Source organism: Lutra lutra, chromosome 11 (assembly GCF_902655055.1).
Source record: "Lutra lutra chromosome 11, mLutLut1.2, whole genome shotgun sequence".
NCBI classification, from domain to species: domain Eukaryota; kingdom Metazoa; phylum Chordata; class Mammalia; order Carnivora; family Mustelidae; genus Lutra; species Lutra lutra.
Genome location: NC_062288.1, coordinates 46,083,235 through 46,109,218, shown reverse-complemented (window position 1 = coordinate 46,109,218; position 25,984 = coordinate 46,083,235). Strand labels below are relative to the sequence as shown.

Genomic DNA, 25,984 nt, shown 5'->3' with positions numbered 1-25,984 from the left:
CTGTGGCCCCTCTCTTCAGTGAACTAACTTTCAGGGCAGGGATGCTAAATAGGTTTGGCCTGCCCTTGCTAAGCGCCAGAAGCTCCTGGAGCAGTCTACAGTGAAAGATTCTGAGGTGGCTTCCAAATTTTGTGAGTAAGTCTAACATGACCCACCAGCTATCACACTCATAGGCAAGTAGAAGTCGCATGACACACTCCATTTGTTTTCAACCCTAAATACATGAAAATTGCCTGTAAGAATTCTCAAATTCAGAGATGTGTAGAGAGTGTATCTTGTCGGGGGAGGATCACCCTCTTCCTCTCAAGACTGGCTCTCTATCATAATGCCTCTGGGCTTCTCCCCTCATCACTTATTGCTTATTTTCACCAACTTTTGGTGATTACCAGAGGAAAAAATACTATTGGTTGGTTGAGGGGAGGAATGAAGAAGAAACTGCCTTTCTTCTCCAGATTCTTCTTTAGAGGCCACAAGAAGACAGACCTACACAGAGAATCCCTACTCTGAGAACATGAGCTAAACAAACTTCCGGGAGTATTTTCTCATTGTCCCTTATCACCACATACACATATGCACATATTTACACAAATTTATTCCATTTTATCTCCTCTATCCCTTTAGGGAGAGGTAAATAAACCTGATTTATATATTCTCTTTAATCAGATGAAGGCAAGTTTTATGGCAAGAGAGTTGTGAAAGCTTCCTCTTCATCTATATGGTTCAGAATATTTCCCAACACCAAAATTTAACTGAAAAACCCCAAAAAGCTTTCATGTACTCTGAGGTTCTTGAAAAATATTTCCATACTTTTATACACACATTAAAAAATGTATTTTCTTTCTAAGAAAATGTCTTCCCAATTACCCTGTATTACCCTCCATAGAAAGGGTGAAAGGTTTCATGCTGACAGCAAGAGATATGAAACAAAGGGACAAGCCAGGCTACTGAATACGAACATTATTCTACTAAAGGTATTATGATAAGGAATACATAAAATAGGTATGATTGTCAAAAGTATGTGGCATAATTTTGGTAGTTCTAAAATAACTTCACAGTGGATGGGATTCCCATCTCTCTGTATGTTTAAGATGGTTCCTCTGTCATGAAGACTGCCCTGTGAGTCACCATTCTCCCATTCCCACTCTCCCTTGGGCAAGTTAGGCAGTCTCTCCATGACTTACTTCCTTCATCCATAAAGTAAGGATATAGAGATCCCATTGGTGCTCCACCCATTCCAACTTGTTACCTCAGAGATTATCTGTAAGATAATTTCTTAAAGGTCAAAGACTTTTGCTCTCTGATGGTATTATCTGGCCACTGAGTTATACTGCATCCATACACAAGGAAGGCTGGAATTCTGGGAAGTTAACCCCCAAGGAGTGACCCTCAACCAATGAAAGATGGGAATTATTGGCTAAATCCTGCAGCAATGTCAAGTGCCTGTGGGCTGATTCTGAAGGGTGATTCATACAGTTTTCATAGGGTCCCTCTGGGACTAAGCCCCAGTGCCCCACAGCAGAAAATTACTTACTTACCAACAATAAGCATCACTTTACTCCTACTTGCTGCTTTCAGGATCATCTTCCAAAGAACCACCTGCCCCCCAAGTCCTTGTATAGAGTTTGCTTTTGGAGGAACACAAACCAATACAGGGGATAACAGACGTATCCACTTCTTGGGGCTGTGGTGAGAACTAAATGAGCTCATTCTTGTAAAGGCCATAAAAGAATGCCAGTCACATGGTAGGCACTGGATGTTTGCCAGGATAGTGGCAAAAAAAAAAAAAAAGAAGTCTATCACAAATTTTTTCCTAGATGATGAAATTTTGGGGTTAATGACAAGAAGTACTTGTATGGGGGCGCCTGGGTGGCTCAGTGGGTTAAAGCCTCTGCCTTCAGTTCAGGTCATGATCCCAGGGTCCTGGGATCAAGCCCCGTATCAGGCTCTCTGCTCAGCAGGGAGCCTGCTTCCCTTCCTCTCTCTCTGCCTGCCTCTCTGCCTGCTTGTGATCTCTGTCAATTAAATAAAGAAAATCCCTAAAAAAAAAAAAAGTACTTGTATGATGTAAAGAAAGTGCAGCTAGAAAGACTAAGGAACACATAGAAAATTCAACCTGCTAGGGAGCCACTTGCCTTTAAACCCTGCAGAACAGCAAGGTGAGAGAAATTAAGTCATCACGAAGCAATAGAGCTCCATGACAGCGAATATCATAGCAACTGGTATTTAATTGTACTGCATCTGCTCCTTGCTTTGAGATGGTTTTTGATTAACCTATTTGTCTCGTCCACATGCACTCTGTCAGTCTTCATTAAAATCTATATTCAGTTTTGGTTTGCTTTTCAGTTGCCAGCATTCATTGATATTGGGCACTGATATTTAATTTCTCCACCATGCCTGGCATAGGACTTCATTTCCTGTATATTTGCATGGCTCATTTGTTTGTATGCAGGTACTTAAACATTTTAATATTTTTTTAACAGTATGTTAGTACTTTTTTCCCTGATTACTAGAATGTTATACCCAGAACTGAGGATTGCCTCTGGGTTTCCCCTGGAAATAGACTATATTTACCTCAATGAGACATGCTTTCCTGACAAAGTCACTTTAAAGTCCTTTTTACAGATAAATATGTATATGCATAGTTATACAGATTACATATGTAGTATACATATGTGCACATATATATAGTGGGATAAGATGAAATAGTCCTAAAATAGCTGAAAGAAAATATACTCTTACTGTTAGTTTTTTATTATACAGTATCACTAATATTATAAAAAGCATGAGGAAAAATATAAAGAAAATGAAACCTGGCATTCTAGTTTTATATTTTTATTACTTTATCAAGTCCAGTATGGACTTTGTGGGGACAAAGATCTATCCTTCTATATAGTCCATCTGTCCTAGAACTGTACTATCTTATTTACAAGTCTTATCACACTATTCCCTCACTTCAGGCACAAACTAAAGGAAAAGCTGCCTCATTCAGACATGACTTCCAAGTGATATTAATTTAGGCTCATTAAGTATAAGTGATACCTTGATCAGGAAGGTTGCAAGTCTTCGTGTTGAACTTTGGTATGACAAATTGGAATATCATTTGAAATATTATATTGCAGCATATGGTTAACTAAACTGTTACTGTATTTCTTATCTTTGTTCAGAATATTTCAACTTCCTGGGGCTCCTGGGTGGCTCGGACAGTAGAGCATCCAATTACTGGTTTTGGCTCAGGTCATGATCTCAGGGTCCTGATATCAAGCTTCACATCAGGCTCCATGCTCAGCTGGGGTCAGCTTGAGATTCTCTCTCTCCATCTGCCCCTCGCCCCACTCATGCACGCATGCATGCAGGCTCTCTCTCTCAAATAAATAAATCTTAAAAACAAGAATATTTCAGCTTCCCCCCACCGGATGAACTGGTAAGGAACAAAATGTATACCTGAATGAAATCATGTCCCTTATCTCTATCACTAATATTTTATTTTTTTAAAAGATTTTATTTATTTATTTATTTGACAGAGGTCACAAGTAGGCAGAGAGGCAGGCAGAGAGGGGGAAGCAGGCTCCCTACTGAGCAGAGTCAGATGCAGGGCTCTATCCCAAGACCCTGAGATCATGACCTAAGTTGAAGGCAGAGGCCTAACCCACTGGGCCACCCAGGTGCCCCTCTATCACTAATATTTTGAAACTGAAGTTATATTTTACAATTTTTTTCTTCAGTTTGCATTTTCTTTTTAACTTTAACAGTGTAATATATTAATTAAAGTATAATTTACTGCTTAATCCTTTTTTCTCTCAAAACTCTAAATGAAATCCAATAAGCAAGCAAACGTATATTCGCACAGTTGGGGCACTCAGGCTCTGCCTTCACTTCCTTGTACATTATACAGACTCCTTGGCAATTAAGCACAGAAACTGCCTAAGAGACAAGGTTGGATCACTGATTGCTGGAAACCAAAGGGACCACAGAAGCCACTCTGTCTAACCCTGCACTTTACAAATGAGGAACCAGAAACAACAGAGGTTAAGGGACTTCCTGAGGACCCAAGATGACAGAAGAGAAGCTAGTCTGATATCTACCAGAGCACCCCCTTCAGTACTCCACCAGGACGAATCTTGGTCCCGAGTCCACTCTTTGCAAAGCCTCATTATTAAAATGAGACATTATAATCAATTAGAAACACATCTTATTTATAGATTTTTGCTTCCAAATATGAGATCTGGAAGACTTAAATGGTGATTACATCTCTAGAACAGAGGTCTTAAAAGAATATTAAAAGTTCAAGAAATTGTTTTGAATAGTTTTCAAAGTCTAATTTATTAGCAATGTTATTATGACTATTGAAAACTCAGTTAATCCCTAATTTTACTTTGTTTTTCTTTTAATTGGCCTTTTTTTCCTGATCACAAAAGGAAAATATGTGAAACAATAAAAAATAGTAATAAAATGAATACACATCTATTATAATACATTTTGAAAATGTAAGGAAAATAAAGAAAAAAAGAACAAGGAGCCATATCCCAAGAATCGAAGACAATATTGGTAATATTGGCAATGTTTCAGCATATCTTTCCCAGGTATATATGTATATACAAATATACATCTATATATCTAAATATAAACTTATATATTAAGATAATATAGTGGGGGAGGAGTCAAGATGGCGGAGAAGTAGCAGGCTGAGACTACTTCGGGTAGCGGGAGATCAGCTAAATAGCTTATCTAAAGATTGTAAACACCTACAAATCCAACGGGAGATTGAAGAGAAGAAGAACAGCAATTCCAGAAACAGAAAATCAACCACTTTCTGCAAGGTAGGACTGGCGGAAAAGTGAATCCAAAGCGACGGGAAGATAGACCGCGAGGGGAGGGGCCGGCTCCCGGCGAGCGGCGGAGCAACGGAGCAAAATCAGGACTTAAAAAGTCTGTTCCGCTGAGGGACATCGCTCCAGAGGCTTAACTGGGGTGAAGCCCAGGCAGGGTCAGCGCGGCCTCAGCTCCCGCAGGGTCGCAGAAGGATCGGGGGTGTCTGAGTGTCGCAGAGCTTACCGGTATTAGAACGGGGAAGCCGGCTACAGAGACAGAGCCGAGGAGTGACTCTCAGCTCGGGGTTACCTTGAACCGGTCGCAGGCTCGGTCAGCTCGGAGCGCGGCTGGAGGCCAGGGTGACGGGAGTCATTGGGCGCTGTTCTCTGAGGGCGCACTGAGGAGTGGGGCCCCGGGCTCTCGGCTCCTCCGGGCCGGAGACCGGGAGGCCGCCATCTTCATTCCCGTCTTCCGGAACTCTACGGAAAGAGCTCAGGGAACAAAAGCTCCCGAAAGCGAACCCGAGCAGATTACTCAGCGCGGCCCCGGGTAAGGGCGGTGCAACTCTGCCTGGGGCAAAGACGCTTGAGAATCACTACAACAGGCCCCTCCCCCAGAAGATCAACGGGAAACCCAGCCAGGACCAAGTTCACCTACCAAGGAGAGCGGCGGAATTCCAGAGGAGAAGAAAGCAAAGCACGGAACTCATGGCTTTCTCCCCATGATTTTTTAGCCTTGCAGTTAATTTAATTTTTTTTCTCTTTTTCAATTTTTTTTCTTTTTCTCTTCTTCTGCTAAATTTTTTAACTTTTACCGTTTTCTTTTTTTAACGTTTTTTAAATAGTTTATCTAATATATATATATTTTTTCCTCTTTTTATATTTTTTATCAGCTTTCTTTTTTTTAATAGTTTCTTTTTTTTTTTCTTTCTTTCTTTCTGAACCCCTTTTTATCCCCTTTCTACCCCCTCACAATTCGGGATCTCTTCTGATTTGGCTAAAGCATATTTTCCTGGGGTTGTTGCCACCCTTTTAGTATTTTACTTGCTCCTTCATAAACTCTTATCTGGACAAAATGACAAGGCGGAAAAATTCACAACAAAAAAAAGAACAAGAGGCAGTACCAAAGGCTAGGGACCTAATCAATATAGACATTGGTAATATGTCAGATATAGAGTTCAGAATGACGATTCTCAAGGTTCTAGCCGGGCTTGAAAAAGGCATGGAAGATATTAAAGCAACCCTCTCAGGAGATATAAAAGCCCTTTCTGGAGAAATAAAAGAACTAAAATCGAACCAAGTTGAAATCAAAAAAGCTATTAATGAGGTGCAATCAAAAATGGAGGCTCTCACTGCTAGGATAAATGAGGCAGAAGAAAGAATTAGCGATATAGAAGACCAAATGACAGAGAATAAAGAAGCTGAGCAAAAGAGGGACAAACAGCTACTGGACCACGAGGGGAGAATTCGAGAGATAAGTGACACCATAAGACGAAACATTAGAATAATTAGGATTCCAGAAGAAGAGGAAACAGAGAGGGGAGCAGAAGGTATATTGGAGAGAATTATTGGAGAGAATTTCCCCAATATGGCAAAGGGAACAAGCATCAAAATCCAGGAGGTTCAGAGAACCCCCCTCAAAATCAATAAGAATAGGTCCACACCCCGTCACCTAATAGTAAAATTGACAAGTCTTAGTGACAAAGAAAAGATTCTGAAAGCAGCCCGGGAAAAGAAGTCTGTAATGTACAATGGTAAAAATATTCGATTGACAGCAGACTTATCCACAGAGACCTGGCAGGCCAGAAAAAGCTGGCATGATATATTCAGAGTACTAAATGAGAAAAACATGCAGCCAAGAATACTATATCCAGCTAGGCTATCATTGAAAATAGAAGGAGAGATTAAAAGCTTCCAGGACAAACAAAAACTGAAAGAATTTGCAAATACCAAACCAGCTCTACAGGAAATATTGAAAGGGGTCCTCTAAGCAAAGAGAGACCCTCAAAGTAGTAGATCAGAAAGAAACAGAGACAATATACAATAACAGTCACCTTACAGGCAATACGATGGCACTAAATTCATATCTCTCAATACTTAGCTTGAATGTTAATGGGCTAAATGCCCCAATCAAAAGACACAGGGTATCAGAATGGATAAAAAAACAAAACCCATCTATATGTTGCCTACAAGAAACTCATCTTAAACCCGAAGACACCTCCAGGTTTAAAGTGAGGGGGTGGAAAAGAATTTACCATGCTAATGGACATCAGAAGAAAGCAGGAGTGGCAATCCTTATATCAGATCAATTAGATTTTAAGCCAAAGACTATAATAAGAGATGAGGAAGGACACTATATCATACTCAAAGGAACTGTCCAACAAGAAGATCTAACAATTTTAAATATCTATGCCCCTAACGTGGGAGCAGCCAACTATATAAACCAATTAATAACAAAATCAAAGAAACACATCGACAAGAATACAATAATAGTAGGGGATTTTAACACTCCCCTCACTGAAAGGGACAGATCATCCAAGCAAAAGATCAACAAGGAAATCAAGGCCTTAAATGACACACTGGACCAGATGGACATCACAGATATATTCAGAACTTTTCATCCCAAAGCAACAGAATACACATTCTTCTCTAGTGCACATGGAACATTCTCCAGAATAGATCACATTCTTGGTCCTAAATCAAGTCTCAACCGGTATCAAAAGATTGGGATCATTCCCTGCATATTTTCAGACCACAATGCTCTAAAGCTAGAACTCAATCACAAGAGGAAATTTGGAAAGAACCCAAATACATGGAGACTAAACAGCATCCTTCTAAAGAATGAATGGGTCAACCAGGAAATTAAAGAAGAATTGAAAAAATTCATGGAAACAAATGATAATGAAAACACAACGGTTCAGAATCTGTGGGACACAACCAAGGCAGTCCTGAGAGGAAAATATATAGCGGTACAAGCCTTTCTCAAGAAACAAGAAAGGTCTCAGGTACACAACCTAACCCTACACCTAAAAGAGCTGGAGAAAGAACAAGAAAGAAAGCCTAAACACAGCAGGGGAAGAGAAATCATAAAGATCAGAGCAGAAATCAATGAAATAGAAACCAAAAAAACAATAGAACAAATCAACGAAACTAGGAGCTGGTTCTTTGAAAGAATTAATAAGATTGATAAACCCCTGGCCAGACTTATCAAAAAGAAAAGAGAAAGGACCCAAATCAATAAAATCATGAATGAAAGAGGAGAGATCACAACGAACACCAAAGAAATACAGACAATTATAAGAACATACTATGAGCAACTCTACGCCAACAAATTTGACAATCTGGAAGAAATGGATGCATTCCTAGAGACATATAAACTACCACAACTGAACCAGGAAGAAATAGAAAGCCTGAACAGACCCATAACCAGTAAGGAGATTGAAACAGTCATCAAAAATCTCCAAACAAACAAAAGCCCAGGGCCAGACGGCTTCCCGGGGGAATTCTACCAAACATTTAAAGAAGAACTAATTCCTATTCTCCTGAAACTGTTCCAAAAAATAGAAATAGAAGGAAAACTTCCAAACTCATTTTATGAGGCCAGCATCACCTTGATCCCAAAACCAGACAAGGATCCCAACAAAAAAGAGAACTACAGACCAATATCCTTGATGAACACAGATGCAAAATTCTCGCCAAAATACTAGCCAATAGGATTCAACAGTACATTAAAAGGATTATTCACCACGACCAAGTGGGATTTATTCCAGGGCTGCAAGGTTGGTTCAACATCCGCAAATCAATCAATGCGATACAACACATTAATAAAAGAAAGAACAAGAACCATATGATACTCTCCATAGATGCTGAAAAAGCATTTGACAAAGTACAGCATCCCTTCCTGATCAAAACTCTTCAAAGTGTAGGGATAGATGGCACATACCTCAATATTATCAAAGCCATCTGTGAAAAACCCACCGCAAATATCATTCTCAATGGAGAAAAACTGAAAGCTTTTCCGCTAAGGTCAGGAACACGGCAGGGATGTCCGTTATCACCATTGCTATTCAACATAGTACTAGAAGTCCTAGCCTCAGCAATCAGACAACAAAAGGAAATTAAAGGCATCCAAATCGGCAAAGAAGAAGTCAAACTATCACTCTTTCGCAGATGATATGATACTATATGTGGAAAACCCAAAAGACTCCACTCCAAAACTGCTAGAACTTGTACAGGAATTCAGTAAAGTGTCAGGATATAAAATCAATGCACAGAAATCAGTTGCATTTCTCTACACCAACAACAAGACAGAAGAAAGAGAAATTAAGGAGTCCATCCCATTTACAATTGCACCCAAAACTATAAGATACCTAGGAATAAACCTAACCAAAGAGACTAAGAATCTATACTCAGAAAACTATAAGTACTCATGAAAGAAATTGAGGAAGACACAAAGAAATGGAAAAATGTTCCATGCTCCTGGATTGGAAGAATAAATATTGTGAAAATGTCTATGCTACCTAAAGCAATCTACACATTTAATGCAATTCCTATCAAAGTAACATCCATTTTTTTCAAAGAAATGGAACAAATAATCCTAAATTATTTGGAACCAGAAAAGACCTCGAATAGCCAAGGAATATTGAAAAAGAAAGCCAAAGTTGGTGGCATCACAATTCCGGACTTCAAGCTCTATTACAAAGCTGTCATCATCAAGACAGCATGGTACTGGCACAAAAACAGACACATAGATCAATGGAACAGAATAGAGAGCCCAGAAATAGACCCTCAACTCTATGGTCAACTCATCTTCGACAAAGCAGGAAAGAATGTCCAGTGGAAAAAAGAGAGCCTCTTCAATAAATGGTGTTGGGAAAATTGGACAGCCACATGCAGAAAAATGAAATTGGATCATTTCCTTACACCACACACGAAAATAGACTCAAAATGGATGAAGGATCTCAATGTGAGAAAGGAATCCATCAAAATCCTCGAGAAGAACACAGGCAGCAACCTCTTCGACGTCAGCCGCAGCAACATCTTCCTAGGAACATCATCAAAGGCAAGGGAAGCAAGGGCAAAAATGAACTTTTGGGATTTTATCAAGATCAAAAGCTTTTGCACAGCAAAGGAAACAGTGAACAAAACCAAAAGACAACTGACAGAATGGGAGAAGATATTTGCAAATGACATATCAGATAAAGGGCTAGTGTCCAAAATCTATAAAGAACTTAGCAAACTCAACACCCAAAGAACAAAGAATCCAATCAAGAAATGGGCAGAGGACATGAACAGACATTTCTGCAAAGAAGACATCCAGATGGCCAACAGACACATGAAAAAGTGCTCCACATCACTCAGCATCAGGGAAATACAAATCAAAACCACCATGAGCTATCACCTCACACCAGTCAGAATGGCTAAAATTAACAAGTCAGGAAATGACAGATGCTGGCGAGGATGCGGAGAAAGGGGAACCCTCCTACACTGTTGGTGGGAATGCAAGCTGGTGCAACCACTCTGGAAAACAGCATGGAGGTTCCTCAAAATGTTGAAAATAGAACTACCCTGTGACCCAGCAATTGCACTGCTGGGTATTTACCCTAAAGATACAAACGTAGTGATCCGAAGGGGCACATGCACCCGAATGTTTATAGCAGCAATGTCTACAATAGCCAAAGTATGGAAAGAACCTAGATGTCCATCTACAGACGAATGGATAAAGAAGATGTGGTATATATACACAATGGAATACTATGCAGCCATCAAAAGAAATGAAATCTTGCCATTTGCGACGACGTGGATGGAACTAGAGGGTATCATGCTTAGCGAAATAAGTCAATCGGAGAAAGACAACTATCATATGATCTCCCTGATATGAGGGAGACGAGATGCAACATGGGGGGTTGAGGGGGTAGGAGAAGAGTAAATGAAACAAGATGGGATTGGGAGGGAGACAAACCATAAGTGACTCTTAATCTCACAAAACAAACTGAGGGTTGATGGGGGGAGGGGGTTGGGAGAGGGCGTGGGGTTATGGATATTGGGGAGGGTATGTGCTATGGTGAGTTTGTGAAGTGTGTAAACCTGGCGATTCGCAGACCTGTACCCCTGGGGATAAAAATATATGTTTATAAAAGCTGTTAAAAAAAAAAAAAAAAGAAAAAGAAAGGATGAATACCCAAGTTTTGTAGCAACATGGACGGGACTGGAAGAGATTATGCTGAGTGAAATAAGTCAAGCAGAGAGAGTCAATTATCATATGGTTTCACTTATTTGTGGAGCATAACAAATAGCATGGAGGACAAGGGGAGATGGAGAGGAGAAGGGAGTTGAGGGAAATTGGAAGGGGAGGTGAACCATGAGAGACTATGGACTCTGAAAAACGATCTGGAGGATTTTGAAGGGGTGGGGGGTGGGGGGTTGGGGGCACCAGGTGGTGGGTATTGTAGAGGGCACGGGATTGCATGGAGCACTGGGTGTGGTGCAAAAATAATGAATATTGTTATGCTGAAAAAATAAAAAAATTAAAAAAAAAAATAAACAACAAAACAAAACAAAACAAAAAACAAAAAATAAAAAAAAAAGATAATATAGTATATAAAATTTATATCCTGCCTTTTCTCTTAGTATTGACCATGAACATTTCCCACTGAATAAAAAGTCATTTCTAAAACATTACTAACATGAAAGTCTGTGTTTAGTGGTTATTAAAATAATAAAATTTAAAGACATTATGACAATAAAATTATCCCATATAATTTTTGTTCACTGGACTATGTAGGCTATTACTTACTACATCAAGTAACTCTAATGCATGAAATTGCTCTAAATCAAAATTATTAAAAAGAGGGGCGCCTGGGTGGCTCAGTGGGTTAAGCCGCTGCCTTCGGCTCAGGTCATGATCCCAGGTCCTGGGTTCGAGCCCCACATCGGGCTTTCTGCTCAGCAGGGAGCCTGCTTCCTCCTCTCTCTCTGCCTGCCTCTCTGCCTACTTGTGATTTCTCTCTGTCAAATAAATAAATAAATCTTTTAAAAAAAATTATTAAAACATGTTTACAAGAGAGTTGTTAGAAAAACTTGAGTGCAAGGATGCTTGGTGGCTTGTTGGTCAAGCGTCCGCTTTCAGCTCAGGTCACGATCTCAGGGGTTCCCTGCTCAGCGGGGAGTCTGCTTCTCCCTCTCCTCTGCCTCTACCCACCCTACTTGTGCGCTCTTTCTCTCTCTGTATCTCTGACAAATAAATAAAATGTTTTAAAAAAAAAAGAAAAACTTGAGTGCAGATAGCTAAAGTCATTGAGGAAAATGTGTATTCTCCCAAGAAATGAAAACTCACAGAGATACCACCTGCTACTATTAAACACAGAAAGATTCAAAATGATACTATTATAACAGTAAATCTTCACAGGGTTCTGCAAAGTCATGAGGGAATAAACATTGGTACAAACATTTAGTACCTGACATACCACTGTAGTTCAGTAAATACTGTGGAATGAACATATGGAAATCAATGTATCAACATGTGAAGACACCTGAATATGATTATGCCCTTAACTCATAATCTTTGTTTTTCTTAACTCATAATCTTAAGGGAAAATATAAAATATACACACTGAGGCACTCGCTGCAGTTTTTTTAAAGGGGAAAAACTGGTGGCAACTAAATGTCCAAGACTGCTATAATTGTTAAGTAACTAACAAGATATAAAGAGCTGTGGAGATAATTTTCAAATTAATTCAACAAGTACACTAAAATCACAGGGGTCTTGCTGAGAATTCTTTGTTTAAAATTGAAATATATAAAATATTGGTGTATTCATTCTCTTAAAATAAGATTTTATTTCATTCTTTTATTAGAGTAATGAATGTTAAAAATTGAGGAATATCACAGCATTAAGCAATATATATTCAGAATCCCACATGAATAAACTATTATTTTCCTTCCAAAATATATTATTATAGTCAAGGTTGAAGTGTTACCCATCTGACTGCCTACACGACAGAAGATGGAGTCAGAGCTTCCTCTGGTGGTCATACCAGTGGTGAAAGAAAGGAGTACTGACTTTCTATTTTCTCTATATCGTGACTTAGATAACCTTGATGTTTCTTCTTACTTAATCTTAGCCTAGGCCCAGTATTAGAGAATTTGTTAAAGTAACACACACAGACACACACACACACTCACCACTCATAGTGTAAACCTTTAAAAAAACAACTCAAGTCACAATACCTTTCTGAGCTCTGATGGCTCACTTCCTTCTTCCACCACAATCAGTTGAGATCTTCCTTTTCTCTCATTGTCCCGAATGCCAATGGCAACCTGGCTTGCCTTCAGACGCTCGTATTTGTTGCACGAGGAACCACACCATTGGTAAATTTCCTAAAAGAAAGAGACAGATCTTTTGACCCAGAAATATGTGGAGGACATTTAGCCCTGTTGTAATACTCACTGTGAGTATTAGGGAAAAAACAAAAAGATATAAAAAATAAAATGAAAGTTATCTATTGTTGCGGTACATATAATTTTACATGCGTACACCTCATTCTGTATCGGTTGCTTTCAGTTAGCATTATGAGTACCACTGTTTTACACATGGAAAATATAATTATATATCTCACCATTCTTTGTGTGTATCCATTATTACATTTATGAAAGTATACTTGTATGTTTTACCTAAGTTTAAAAATAATAATTTGACCATATTTCAGAAAGGTAGTAAAGAATCTAGTCACAGTAATGTGCTCTTGATGATTATAAAAATTCATCTAATGCTTTGGCAATTTAATGAAATCTTATCAAAAGCCATAAAAAGAATTAAAACCCTTGACCCAGTGCTATCACTATCTGGAATTCATTTTAATAAGTTATTCAGAAAGATTAGGGAGAAACCATATATACAAGGGGTTTTATTGCTATATAATTATACTAGTCAGGCACTGGGAAGATGTTAAATGTTCTATAATAGGATAATAGTTATATATATTTGTGATACAGAGAAAAAACAGATAATATCAAAGTTATACTTTAACATAGACATTTATGACAGTTCAATGTATTCTAAAATCAATAGATTATATATAGATATTTAGATTAAAATATTGTATATTTAGACAATATCAGAAGATACAGATACAAATGTAAACTAATAATATAAAATATCATTTAATGTGGTTTTAATGAAAGAAAGAAAAATGTAATGGCACCTATGCTTGGCAGGGACATAGGAATGAGCGTTGTCATTTTCTATTTGGGTTGCATAAACTGATACAGTCTTTCTGAGGGAAATTTGTTTTGTATCAAAAAATTGCATGTGCTTTTAGGATCAGGAATTCAACTTCTGGGAATCTATCCTATGGAGGTATTCACACATGGTTTACAAAAACAAAGAAAGAGAACAGAAACCCCACAAATGTGCCATCAGTAGGGGGATGGCTGTGTAAATGTTGTTATATGGAGATTTCAGACCGTTCTTTAATGCCTAAAAACTGAGAAAAGTGTTTAAATACCAATGCAGAAAATCATTCAAGGTATACCCTCAAGAATAAAATAAGTCACAGAATAATACAGTTCCATTTAAGTGGAAGCAGAAACAAAAGCTCTGTTTCTGTGTTTGCGAAGAAAGAGTTTTTAAAGATACACAGTTTCAACAACAGATGGAGAGAGGCACATATACACAGGAAGAAACCTTTAATTTTTATCTAAGTTAATAGTTTTTTTTTCCTCTCTCTTTTTAGATGTCACATGTATTAAGTGCCTGCGATGAGGCAGATGTTGGGGATATACAGAAGAATAAGAGAAAGCTGGCAAGGACAGATTGACGTGTAGACAACCAATGCTAATAATGTATTTGTACTACATTGCTTTCAAAATGGTTCCACACGGAGTTTGCGCACAGTCCATTTTGGAGAAGTGATTAACGCAGTGGGTAAGTGTGAAGGAGACAGACCCGGCTGCAACTTACCAGCTATACACCCTTGTGTTTGCAGTATTTAAAAGAGCATGTCATGTCTGTCAAATAAATAAATAAATAAATCTTTAAAAAAAACAAAATAAGGGCGCCTGGGTGGCTCAGTGGGTTAAGCAGCTGCCTTCGGCTCAGGTCATGATCTCGGAGTCCTGGGATCGAGTCCCGCATCGGGCTCTCTGCTCAGCAGGGAGCCTGCTTCCTCCTGTCTCTCTGCCTGCCTCTCTGCCTGCTTGTGATCTCTCTCTGTCAAATAAATAAATAAAATCTTTAAAAAAAAAAAACCAAAATAAAATAAAAGAGCACATTAATTAACAAGAGCAAGATAAAAGAGCACCCAGCATCCACAGAAGCCACAGAATCCACAGAAAAGAGAATGGCTCTTTTCTCTGAAGCTAAAATATTTCCAGTCCAGAGTCATTTCTTTATTCACAAATGTTTACTGATTGCCTAAAATGGGCTCTCTTCCCAGCCCTGGACACCCAATTTTGAATTACACAGGCCTGGGGGAGACTCTCTGACCCCTTACCCCCATCCCTAGGTTCCTGATGCATTATTCCATATTCCTCCTCAAGAATAAAATACACGTTTTAGGGGCGCCTAGGTGGCTCAGTGGGTTAAAGCCTCTGCTTTCGGCTCAGGTCATGATCCTAGGGCCCTGGGATCAAGCCCCGCATGGGGCTCTCTGCCCGATGGGAGCCTGCTTTCCTTCCTCTCTCTCTGCTTGCCTCTCTGCCTACTTGTGATCTCTGTCTGTCAAATAAATTAAAAAAAAAAACAACAAAAAACAAAACAAAAAAATATACATTTTAGAAATTTGAGTCTTTATAAGAAGAAAAATGAAAAAGACTATGCCTTGCAACTCCTTTCACTCTAGACTCTGAACCAGTCTATGCAGTCGGTGAAGGGGTAATATCTTTTCTATTTTTAAAAGAATGGTGCACTGCTGTTGTTTCCTCTCTAATTTCTTTTCTACATCTGGGCATCCGAAGAGGAGACTCACATTTGGAATCCATTTGAATACTATGCCCAGGTCAGCAATTCCAAAGAGTGAAAACAAATGGTGCCCAACGATTCATCCATGCCTATCACCGTGCATTAAAAACAGGTGGTGGTGTTGGGCGCCTGGGTGGCTCAGTTGGTTAAGCAACTGCCTTCGGCTCAGGTCATGATCCTGGAGTCTCAGGGTCGTGCTCACCGGGAAGTCTGCTTCTGCCTCTGACCCTCACCCCCTCCACTCTCTCTCTCTCAAATAAACAAATAGATAAATAAATAAAATCTTTAAAAAATAATAAAATCAGGTGGTGGCACTGGAAGGTGATTTAAAAACAAAAAACAAAACAGGAACCTGAGCACTTGCAAAGGATCTGCAACATCTAATGACCCAGTGTGGCCAAGCGTGCTTCTCTGCTCAGTACCCCTAGGCTCTTGGCTCAGGTTTCTTTCCCATCTTATCCCATGAGATTTTGCCCATGATTCTTTTCTCAGTGGGTCTGAGAAAGCAAACTTCTAATATCTACGTTATAGTGAAATACAGGAAGTGGATCTGAAGATTAGATCTCTAGATTTCTCAGACTTACTCGTAACTTACACAACTGATTTGCTGTGCATGTATCTAATTGTCCAACAGATGTCTGTGTTCTCCCTAACCTAGTTGTGTAAGTGACTTCTCATTGACTTCAAAGAGATTATATAAAATCACACAAATTTTATTAGCTTCTGTTAAGCATTATGCTAGCTTGGTAAAATGCGTTTAGAAGAGAATTGCAGATAATAATTTGACGAACATAATTATTATTTAATGTAGAATTTTATAGTAGTCCATGGATCCCCAAATATTTTCTGTGACATGACCTTGGGTTGGGAGTTTTTATGTGCAGTATCAGTTCACAGATAAATTTAGTTATAGAAAATATTCCTCACCATTACAGATGGACCTCAGTTTCTACTTTAAAATGGCAAAAAGAAGAAAGCTGGAGATACCCCAATCCATGATTTCAAGATATACTACTAAGCTACAGTAATCAAAATGGATGAGGTGCAGTAGTAGACACATAGAACAGAACAGAGAGCCCAGAAATAAACTCTTGCTTATATAGTCAATTAGTCTATGACAAAAGGAGCAAGAATATGCACTGGGGAAAACATAGTCTCTCTTTGACGTGTTAGGAAAACTGGACCACTGCATGCAAAAGAGTAGAACTGGACTACTTTCTTACACCATACACAAAACTGAACTCAAAAAAGATTAGAGACCTAAATGTAAGACCTGAAACCGTTATATTCCTAAAGGAAATCACAGGGGGGAACCTCTAGGACATCAGCCTTAGCAATACTTTTTTTGATATGTCTCTTCAGGCAAGGGGGAGAACAACTGGGACCACATCAGACTAAATAGCTTCTGCACATGAAGAAAACTAGCAACAGAATGAAAAGACAAATACATGATTTCACTTAAATTTATCTAAATCTTAAAAAAAAAGAAAAAAATCCAGAACTACACAAATACCAGAATTACAATCAGAAATACAGAGAACAAATTAGTGGTTGTCAGAGGGGAGAGGCGTGGGTGAAATAGGTGAAGGAAATTAAGAGGTACAAACGTCCAGGTATAACTAAGTCACAGGAATGAAAAGTACAACATAGGGAATATACTCATTAACATTGTAATAATGTTGTATGGCGACAGAGGGTAACCACACCTATCGTGGTGAGCACTGTATAATGTACGGAGTTGTCAAATCACTATGCTGTACACCTGAAACTAATATAACATTGTATGTCAACTACACTTCAATAAAATTTTTTTAAATAGCAAAAACACATCTAGGAAATGCTCATAAAAATAATTAAACTGTTGAAAGTAAAATTTTCCTTTTTAACTCAAGATGACCCAGTCACTAAGAAAGGTGTTAAAGAAAGTTTCTTATTGGGGGTTGCCTGGGTGCTCAGTGGGTTAAGCCTCTGCCTTCGGCTCAGGTCATGATCTCAGGGTCCTAGGATTGAGCCCCATATCGGGCTCCTCTGCTCAGCAGGGAGCCTGCTTCCTCCTCTCTCTCTGCCTGCTTCTCTGCCTACTTGTGATCTCTGTCTGTCAAATAAATAAAGTATTTAAAAGAAAATTTCTTATTGGGCATGAAAATGAATGCTTTGTGCTATGCTTACTCTTTTATTATTTCAGTTAATTTTGTGCTATTCTTTCTATAAAACTGACTTATTATCTTATTTCCTAGACTTAATTTTCAGTGGTGAATTCAGATAAGAAATACAATAAAAATGGACTTTAATTATAAATTGCCCACAGCCAGAATTGTTTAAGGAGTAATATTAATTTAAAAAAACCCTCTTTTTCAAGGCTACTTAAGTTTTTCTGCAAATATATTTCATTCAATCACGGCAGCAACACATTAAAATGTGCTTTGGATTTTAAATAGAAAATCTGTTTAGATTTTAAACAGAATTTAAGCAATTCATTAAATTTCAGCAATTTAAATTCTATCATGGATGTATGATGCAGTTAGGACATCTCATTTTAACAAAGCTCTACTGTGCTAAATAAATGTGTATAGTACTATTAATAAGCTGCACTACCAACACTTACTCTATTCAGAGGTAGCTGGGTAAGACCACTTCTTCACTCTGTGCACAAGGAAACTCTGTGCTCAATTGGCCCTGTGCTTGAAAAACGCTCCCATAATTCAACTTACCCTGTTTTTTGGAGGGAGTGAGCTAAAAAAAACCAAGAACGCTACACAGAGCTAAAAAAAATACCTGAATTGGTGTAAGAGGTGATGCATACTATTACAACAACAAGAAAAAAAGTAAAATTTAAAACAATAAAACATAAATTGTTTTATTTATGATACTTTGATGGAATTTAGATAAAAATTCTTCGGTAAAGCTGATTTAAGCAGTTGAGACCTTGAAAATGATAAAACAAACATGGTTTCGGAGGCAACTATTTACACTCTAAGATTCTAAAGAATTTAACAATTCCACACTAAATGTTATACTTCTTGGGGGAAGGGACATAAAGCCCCCTGTCAATATAGAAGGATCGATTCAATTCAGAATGAAATGCACTTAAATTTTGGCCAAAATTTGCTAATGTACAAACTGCCCATGAACAACCTGTAGTTGAAGTTTGTCCAATTCTAATTAACGCTGAATACACAAACTAGTAAAGGAAAACAAAATCACTCTGGATAACTGGAAAAGTAAATGAGGGAGTAAAGACAACTGTTACGGGCAATTTGTTTGGGCCAGCAATAAGGGAGTGAGTGGTATTTATGGAAACAACCACATTGGGGACAGACTAGAGGTTTCTAAAATTTCCTTTAAACTACATGGTCAGGGTTAACAAGTAAAACATCAAAGTGCAGCCAAACCTCATTTGGGAGCAGGAAATAAGAGGAAAAATAAAACAATGCTCAACGATGCCCTTGAAGGGAAGCAAGATTTCAGAAGCTGAGTTTAAAGGAACAGTCAGAACAGCCCATGTGATGTTGACTCATGACATGTGCAAAGAGTTCAGCATAAACTTGTTACTCTTTTGTCCTTTGCTCAGTTATTTATTCTAAATACATCTACAGTTTTATGAAAGGAGAAGGGAAGCCAGACCTCTTGCTCTCCCTTGCCTCTACCGGCTTTATTTTTACTGTGCTTACTTTTCCCTTAGATGGAGTTAACAAAATATAAAAGCTCATTCAGATATCCTCTTTGCCTGAGGCTCTCTAAGCATAACTTAAACACCATGAATGACGTGTGAGATACCTCTAGGAATCTACCTTTTCCTATTTTTAAACTTTAAACCATGACTTTTTTGGGGAGTTTTTAGATGAACAAGTGTTTATTTACGTCCTATCTTGTTCAAAGCCAAGGCAACTCAACATCATTCCATGATGCATATATGTATTTTTTTTAAATAAAAGATTTTTTAAATTAAATTCTTAGGGACTTTTATTTTATTTTATTTTATTTTATTTTTAGGAGAAAATATTTGTGCCTTTGACTTAGGCAATTCTTTTTTTTTTTTTAATTTTTTAAAATTTATTTTCAGTGTAACAGTATTCATTGTTTTTGCACCACACCCAGTGCTCCATGCAATCCGTGCCCTCTCCAATACCCACCACCTGGTTCCCCCAACCTCCCACCCCCGGCCCCTTCAAAACCCTCAGATTGTTTTTCAGAGTCCATAGGCATATATGTATTTTTTAAAACACCTCTGACTGAAGAATGGGAGATGAATGGAGTGGTTATGCACGGCCACTAAGGGCTTGGTGAACAGAAAGGAAGAGATTGCCTGTGAACTAGGGCAGAGCAGTGGCTATGGAAAAAAGAAGAACCAAAGGATAGCTAGAAGGTTAAAGCCTACAGGATTGGTCAACAACGCCCTTTGAGTGTAAACTGGAGGACAAGGTGAGAGCGCCATGACTTGGACCCCTCTAGCTTGGCTGCTGATAGTTGTGTCACTTACTGAGACCAGATGACAGCTTTTGGAGCATTGTTTTTGTAGTGATAAGGAGAGTTGGTGAAATTATGTTCTCTATACTCTTCCGAGTATTTGGCGAATCAAAGAAGTTTTACAGTTACACTTCATCAAAAATAACTTCTGGCAGCCACACACATTGGTGACTTAACTATTTTTAACTGATCTGGTTTTTTCAGACGTGTAATTAATCCTGAATTTTCCAGCACCTTTAGACATTTCCCATATTGAAATGGTTCTCAATGTTAACTGTACAATAAAATGACCCGAGGTAGGGCCTAAAAAAGACTTACCTAAAGTCCCATCCCAAAACTTTAAAAATCGGAATCTTTAGGGGTCATATTACACAGTATTTTAAAAACCTCTCCCTAATGATTCTAATGTGAGCTTGTAAGAATGAAAACATAAATTCTAATACCTTGGGAGCAGTCTTTCCTAGTATCCTCATCTATTCTCTAATTGTAATGTGTGCGTCTCCATTCCAGTCCTTCCTTCTACCTCATCATACTCCGAGCTGTGTATGTGTCTGTGCCTCTCACCATTTGACAGCACCTGCCAGTCAATGACTATCTGGTTTCCATCTTTATACTGTAGCACCCAGCACACACCAACTGCACAGTAAATACCATTCATCCCTACTTCTGTTGAAGGGTAAATTTTAGAGATTTAACACTAGATTTATTTTTCCCATTATCTTTTCTTATTGCCTCAAGGCTTTCTCCTTATAAAACTAGTGGAATGGATTACTTTCAGATAATGACAAATTTACCCAGAACAAAGAAGACTTTGCTCATTTTTTTTTTGTTGTTGTTCTCAAATGAACATTTTAAAGTCATAGTGGAGACAAAAGTCCAAAAGCCAACACAGGTCTAACTTAAAAGAACCTTAATTTTGTGAGAGTAATGTTTTCTGAGGGAAGGAGTTGAGGATGCAGCAATTTACAGAAAATTGGTTTTGCATATCAGGAACCAGAGTCTTGGCCTTAGGGGTTAACACCCTGAAATAGTATGAGACTGGTTGGTCAGGTCCAAGAAGAGAAGAGTATGGGGATTACAAGAGAACTAGGAAACTTGATCAGATGCAGTGGAATCTCTGACAAGAGCTCAGTATATTCCCCTCCAACCCATATGTGATATATTCATCCATGACCTTGAACATTAGAGTAGAAACAACTGCAGGCAGTGTCCACACAATCAAACCAATGAGCACTGGTACAATGTGGGTACAGTATCCCCACAACAGCATGTGGTATGGGAAAAATAAGGCAGAATTCCAGAGGGGCTACTATAATGGCTGACGGAACCAGAAAGGGTAAGATAACAAAAGACCAAAGTAAGGCCATAGATATTTTCCAGGAACAATCTTGGGACAGAGGCCAAAGTTCAAAGCCCAGAGCTCAAGAACAAATGAAATGGCAAAGTCTCAATGAATGTTAGAGAGGAATGAGGGCTAAACACTGCAAACCAGACTCACTTCCATTCTCAACCCAGTCCCCCATCCCCAGGCCATAATATCACACATACACACACTCTATACCTGGGGGATAGAAAAGGGGATGGGTGGATAGGTCTGATTTGCTTTCATGAGAAACAAGGTTCACCTTATAGGACAAGACTATTTTATTTTTAACTTTTAACGCTTCTGTGGAAATAGAAGCTTGACACTGAAAAAATAAAATAAAATAAAAATAAAAAAGAAATAGAAGCTTAACTATGAACTCAGGTTGAGCTAAAGGTAAAAAAAAGAAAATTATATCTCTATCCACATGACTGCATGAGACTGTACATTTGTTGAGTGACTGTAAGTTCTGGGATTTCTAATAAGGACAAAGTGAGTGAGTGAGATTGATAAATAAAAGGACAGGAAATGTGGAAAATGGCAAGACAAGTCTGCAAGTTGACAAGAAATAGGAGATAAAATCTTGTTTAATTCTCCAGGGGTGTGAGGTGGGATAGGGGTAAGAGGGAGGAAGAGGCCAAGAAATACATCATAAAAGGAGCAATATTGGAGTTGAATATTTAAGGATGAGATATCAGACACTTACCAGAAAAGTGATGCAGAGCAAGAGTAGATCTTAGGCAAAGGAAACAATGTGTGCAAAGCAAAAGCATGGTGACTTGAGGGAAAGTGTCATGTGCAAGGCAATGAGATAGTATCACAGTGATAAAGAGCATGGGAAGGATTCAGGAGACACTCAAGAGGTAGAAGAGAGTAGGCCCAGTGAGCAATTGAATGTAAAGCCTCTGGGAGAAGTCATCTCGATGACTTCAAGATTTGAAGTTTGAGGTCTGAAAGATGGGTAGCTCCATTCAACAAGGTAAGAACAATAAGAGAAGAAACCATTTTGGAATGAGAGGGTGAAGTTAATGAGTTCCATTTTTAGACTTGTTAAGTTTGAGGTTCTTGTGATACACACAAGAAATATCTGGGAGGTAGTCTGAAATGCTGACATAGATCTCAGGTAAGAGTTCTGAGTGAGACTATAAAATTGAGATTTACTAGTGGATGAATAGTTGAAGCTTTGGGTGACGGCAAGTTTGCTCAGGAAGAATGTATAAAGAGACAATGATCAAAAGTGAAATCCTTAAAAACAAACAAACAATCAAACTTGAGGGGGTGGGCAGACTATGTGAAGAAGAATGAGAAAGAATGGTTTGAAACAGAGGAAAAGCAGGAAGCCAGGGGTGGGAGGGAGTGAGGCTGAAATAAAAGGGAGTAATCAACAGTGTCAGTTGGAGTAGATAAGGAACAAAATGTCCCCTGGATTTAGCAGCAGCCATTGCTCCAATAGGATGAACATTTCAAAGAAATGGTGGGAGTGAAAGTCAGAAAAAGAGGACTGTGGACCAAATGGTAAATGCGGAAGTGCAGACTGCTGTTTCAGAGCAGCAGGAGGGAACAATGAAAGAGGGGGCAATCGGTTATAAAGAGCAAGGCGAGTGGGGCAAGGCTGCATAACTGACCAAACAAGTTAACAAGGAAATGGAACATGCTCTGTAACAGCACAATTAGTAACTCACCGCAGAAATTCCTCCTCCTGTGAAATCCAACTCTCTCCTAGTGGTTGGCTCTGACACATATTTCTAAAAGAGTTAGTTCCAGATCCCAACTTTGAAATTATGGATTCTTTCCATTATCATCCACATTCTGTAGTTACTGATGGTTTTGTTGTAATATATTTAGATATGATTTTGTTAGCCATTTCTACAACTACTTCAACCACCTCATAGCCTTAAAAATAGTGGGAAAATGATGATTGATAAATTCACCAACATTAAAATTCACAGTTCAAAGATTCAGTAAATTCCAAATTGCTAAGATTTCCAAAGATTCAGCAAATTCCAAATTGCTAAGATCTAGCCATGTCCCATATTATTTTCCGAGAATATACTAAATATAAGATAGTTTATCCAAATCATCCTCTACAATGTTGATGATTTCTTAACATTCAAAGTGATTAATAGGGAATTTTATAATCTCATGCTTTTGATCGAGGTGTTTACATGGTCATATCAGGAAATATTTACTGTAGTCTCAAATCCTATAATAGCATATGTTCCAAAGGTATATGGCATATCATATTAACAATAGTGATTGCTGATCAAAAAAGTTGACTTCCTCAAATCAAATCAAAATATAGGATTTGGTTATGTCTATATATATATATGTGTATATGTCAAAACTCTTAGATTTGGCCAGCTGGCTCTAGATAAATGAGAACTTTAGAGGTCCAACCTACTTTTTTCATACCTGGATAATAAAACAAACTTGAAGAAATTACACTGGCTTCTTTTTGTACTGTCTAATGCAGAAGGTAATTATGAAATCATGAACTCATTAAGATTTTATGGTAGAGAAAATTTTGGTCCCATGTCCTTCTTTGTTTACTGTGACATACCCCAAAAATAGAGTCTCCGAGGTAATTGCAAGATCTTATCGCCATTCAGAAATCATTAACAACATACCAACTGGTTAAAGATTAGTAACATAAAAAGAGATCATGCAAATAAATGAGAGTATATGTAGTACTGCTTGATTCCTACCAGGGTATCTCTCTGGGGTATGGTGTACTTCAACAACATAAGAGACAATATACTATCTCTGAAACAGAATCACTCAAAATGTCTCTAATCAGGCATGAGAGCAGGAGACAACTTGAAAGTCTATAAAATAAAGATAAATAAAGATAAATAAAGATAATTTACTATTAAACAGATAATTTCCTTGAATCTCATAATAGAGGCTCTGTCCTCATAATAGAGGCTCTGTCTGAGCCTGTACTTATAGACCATACTCCCATAGCAGACATTACCCATGGGAAGACAGAATATGTCACTGGAACTACCATTTGCCTGCCACAGCACCTAACTATCTAACCTATGTGGAAACTTCATACTTGCTCAACAAAATAATAAATGATTTCATTAACATTACAACTTTGAGAAGATTCTAAACTAGATTAGACATAATTCTGAATTGAGCAGATTCGGAAACTGTTGCAAGATACTCTGCTGCCGAACCATACCATCGTATATCCCACCAAGTTAGCTTAGAGTAGTGAAAAGAATGTAAATTAAGAACAGAAAACCCCAGGTTGCCACTCAGCCTGCATTAATGTAAGTGACTTGCTCCCACCCTCTACGGCTTTTTGTCTCTTGTGGAAACCATGATGACAACTTTCATTTCCAGATGTGACTCTGTGTCAGGGGAGACTGAATCATAGTCAGCCAAGGTTAGAAGTACCATCAGAAATCAGAGTCAATATGAAAACAATAAATGAGGAAGTCAAGGCTTCGGAGCAGTTAATGACTCACTCAAGGTTAAAGATTAGATAGTTAGAAAGATGAACTGGAAGCCATTCATGGTAATTAAAAAGATGATTGCATGTGTGAAGCAATTACATTACACATGAAAGTTATTTTAAGATAGAAATATGTTCACGTAACGACAGTGAGGAATTACATGACCAATTGGAAGGGTCTCTTCTGTTTAGGGGCCCCAGAGATCATCTAATCAAATATCCAACTTTTATAGGTTGATTAAGCTCAGCTTGGATGAAAACTGAGGTCCCTTTTTTCTATGAAAAAAGCTATCTTATATGTCAAAACACTTCCTAAATTATCAAGGGACAAAGAGCTATAAAAATGTTAGGAGAAGCCAGTTAGGAGAATGGATTACCACTTAATGTTGAAAAGTGCTCTTCCAAGAAATTCACAATGAGGTTCAGGGCAGTGGTACTGCCGTTTGGGGTGCAGATGTGTAAGTGTGACACTGAGGAATGTACTTTGGATGTTATTAATATGATGATGGCAACTGTGCACACAAGCTGGTGTGATCCAAGATAGTCAAATTATATACCAGCAGTAAAAAACTACAGGTATATCCTAACTGAGAGAAACCCATTAAGTTTATAGCTTGGGTCCATTTTCCAAATGATTTATAACCTTGCACACTTAATCTCTGTGTTATCTCTAAGTTAATCTCTAAGTTAATATTGCCTTAACAGAACCTTGACTGTGTGGTTCCATTTTCAAAATCCTTAGTGTCCCTTCTCCATGCAGGTGGCATAAACTCTTTTGGCTTTTTCTGATGTTTTCCCCCCAAATACTGTCCACGAAGAGGCAGTAAAATAAAATGCTCAGGTGGGAATCAGATATCCTCAGGGTTGAATCTTGGCTTCACCGTTCACTGGCTCTGCACTGGGAGGAAATTCCACAGCCCCTG

At 38.3% G+C, this 25,984-nt stretch overlaps 1 protein-coding gene across 1 annotated transcript in view; it reads right to left on the bottom strand.

The window, feature by feature from the left end:
- SCIN (scinderin) overlaps nucleotides 1-25,984 on the bottom strand; it is an 82,816-nt gene that overhangs the window by 42,976 nt on the left and 13,856 nt on the right. The window contains exon 4 of the mRNA XM_047694891.1: nucleotides 13,038-13,187. Within this exon, the coding sequence (XP_047550847.1) occupies nucleotides 13,038-13,187 (150 nt within the window). The remainder of the gene's footprint in view (nucleotides 1-13,037; nucleotides 13,188-25,984) is intronic.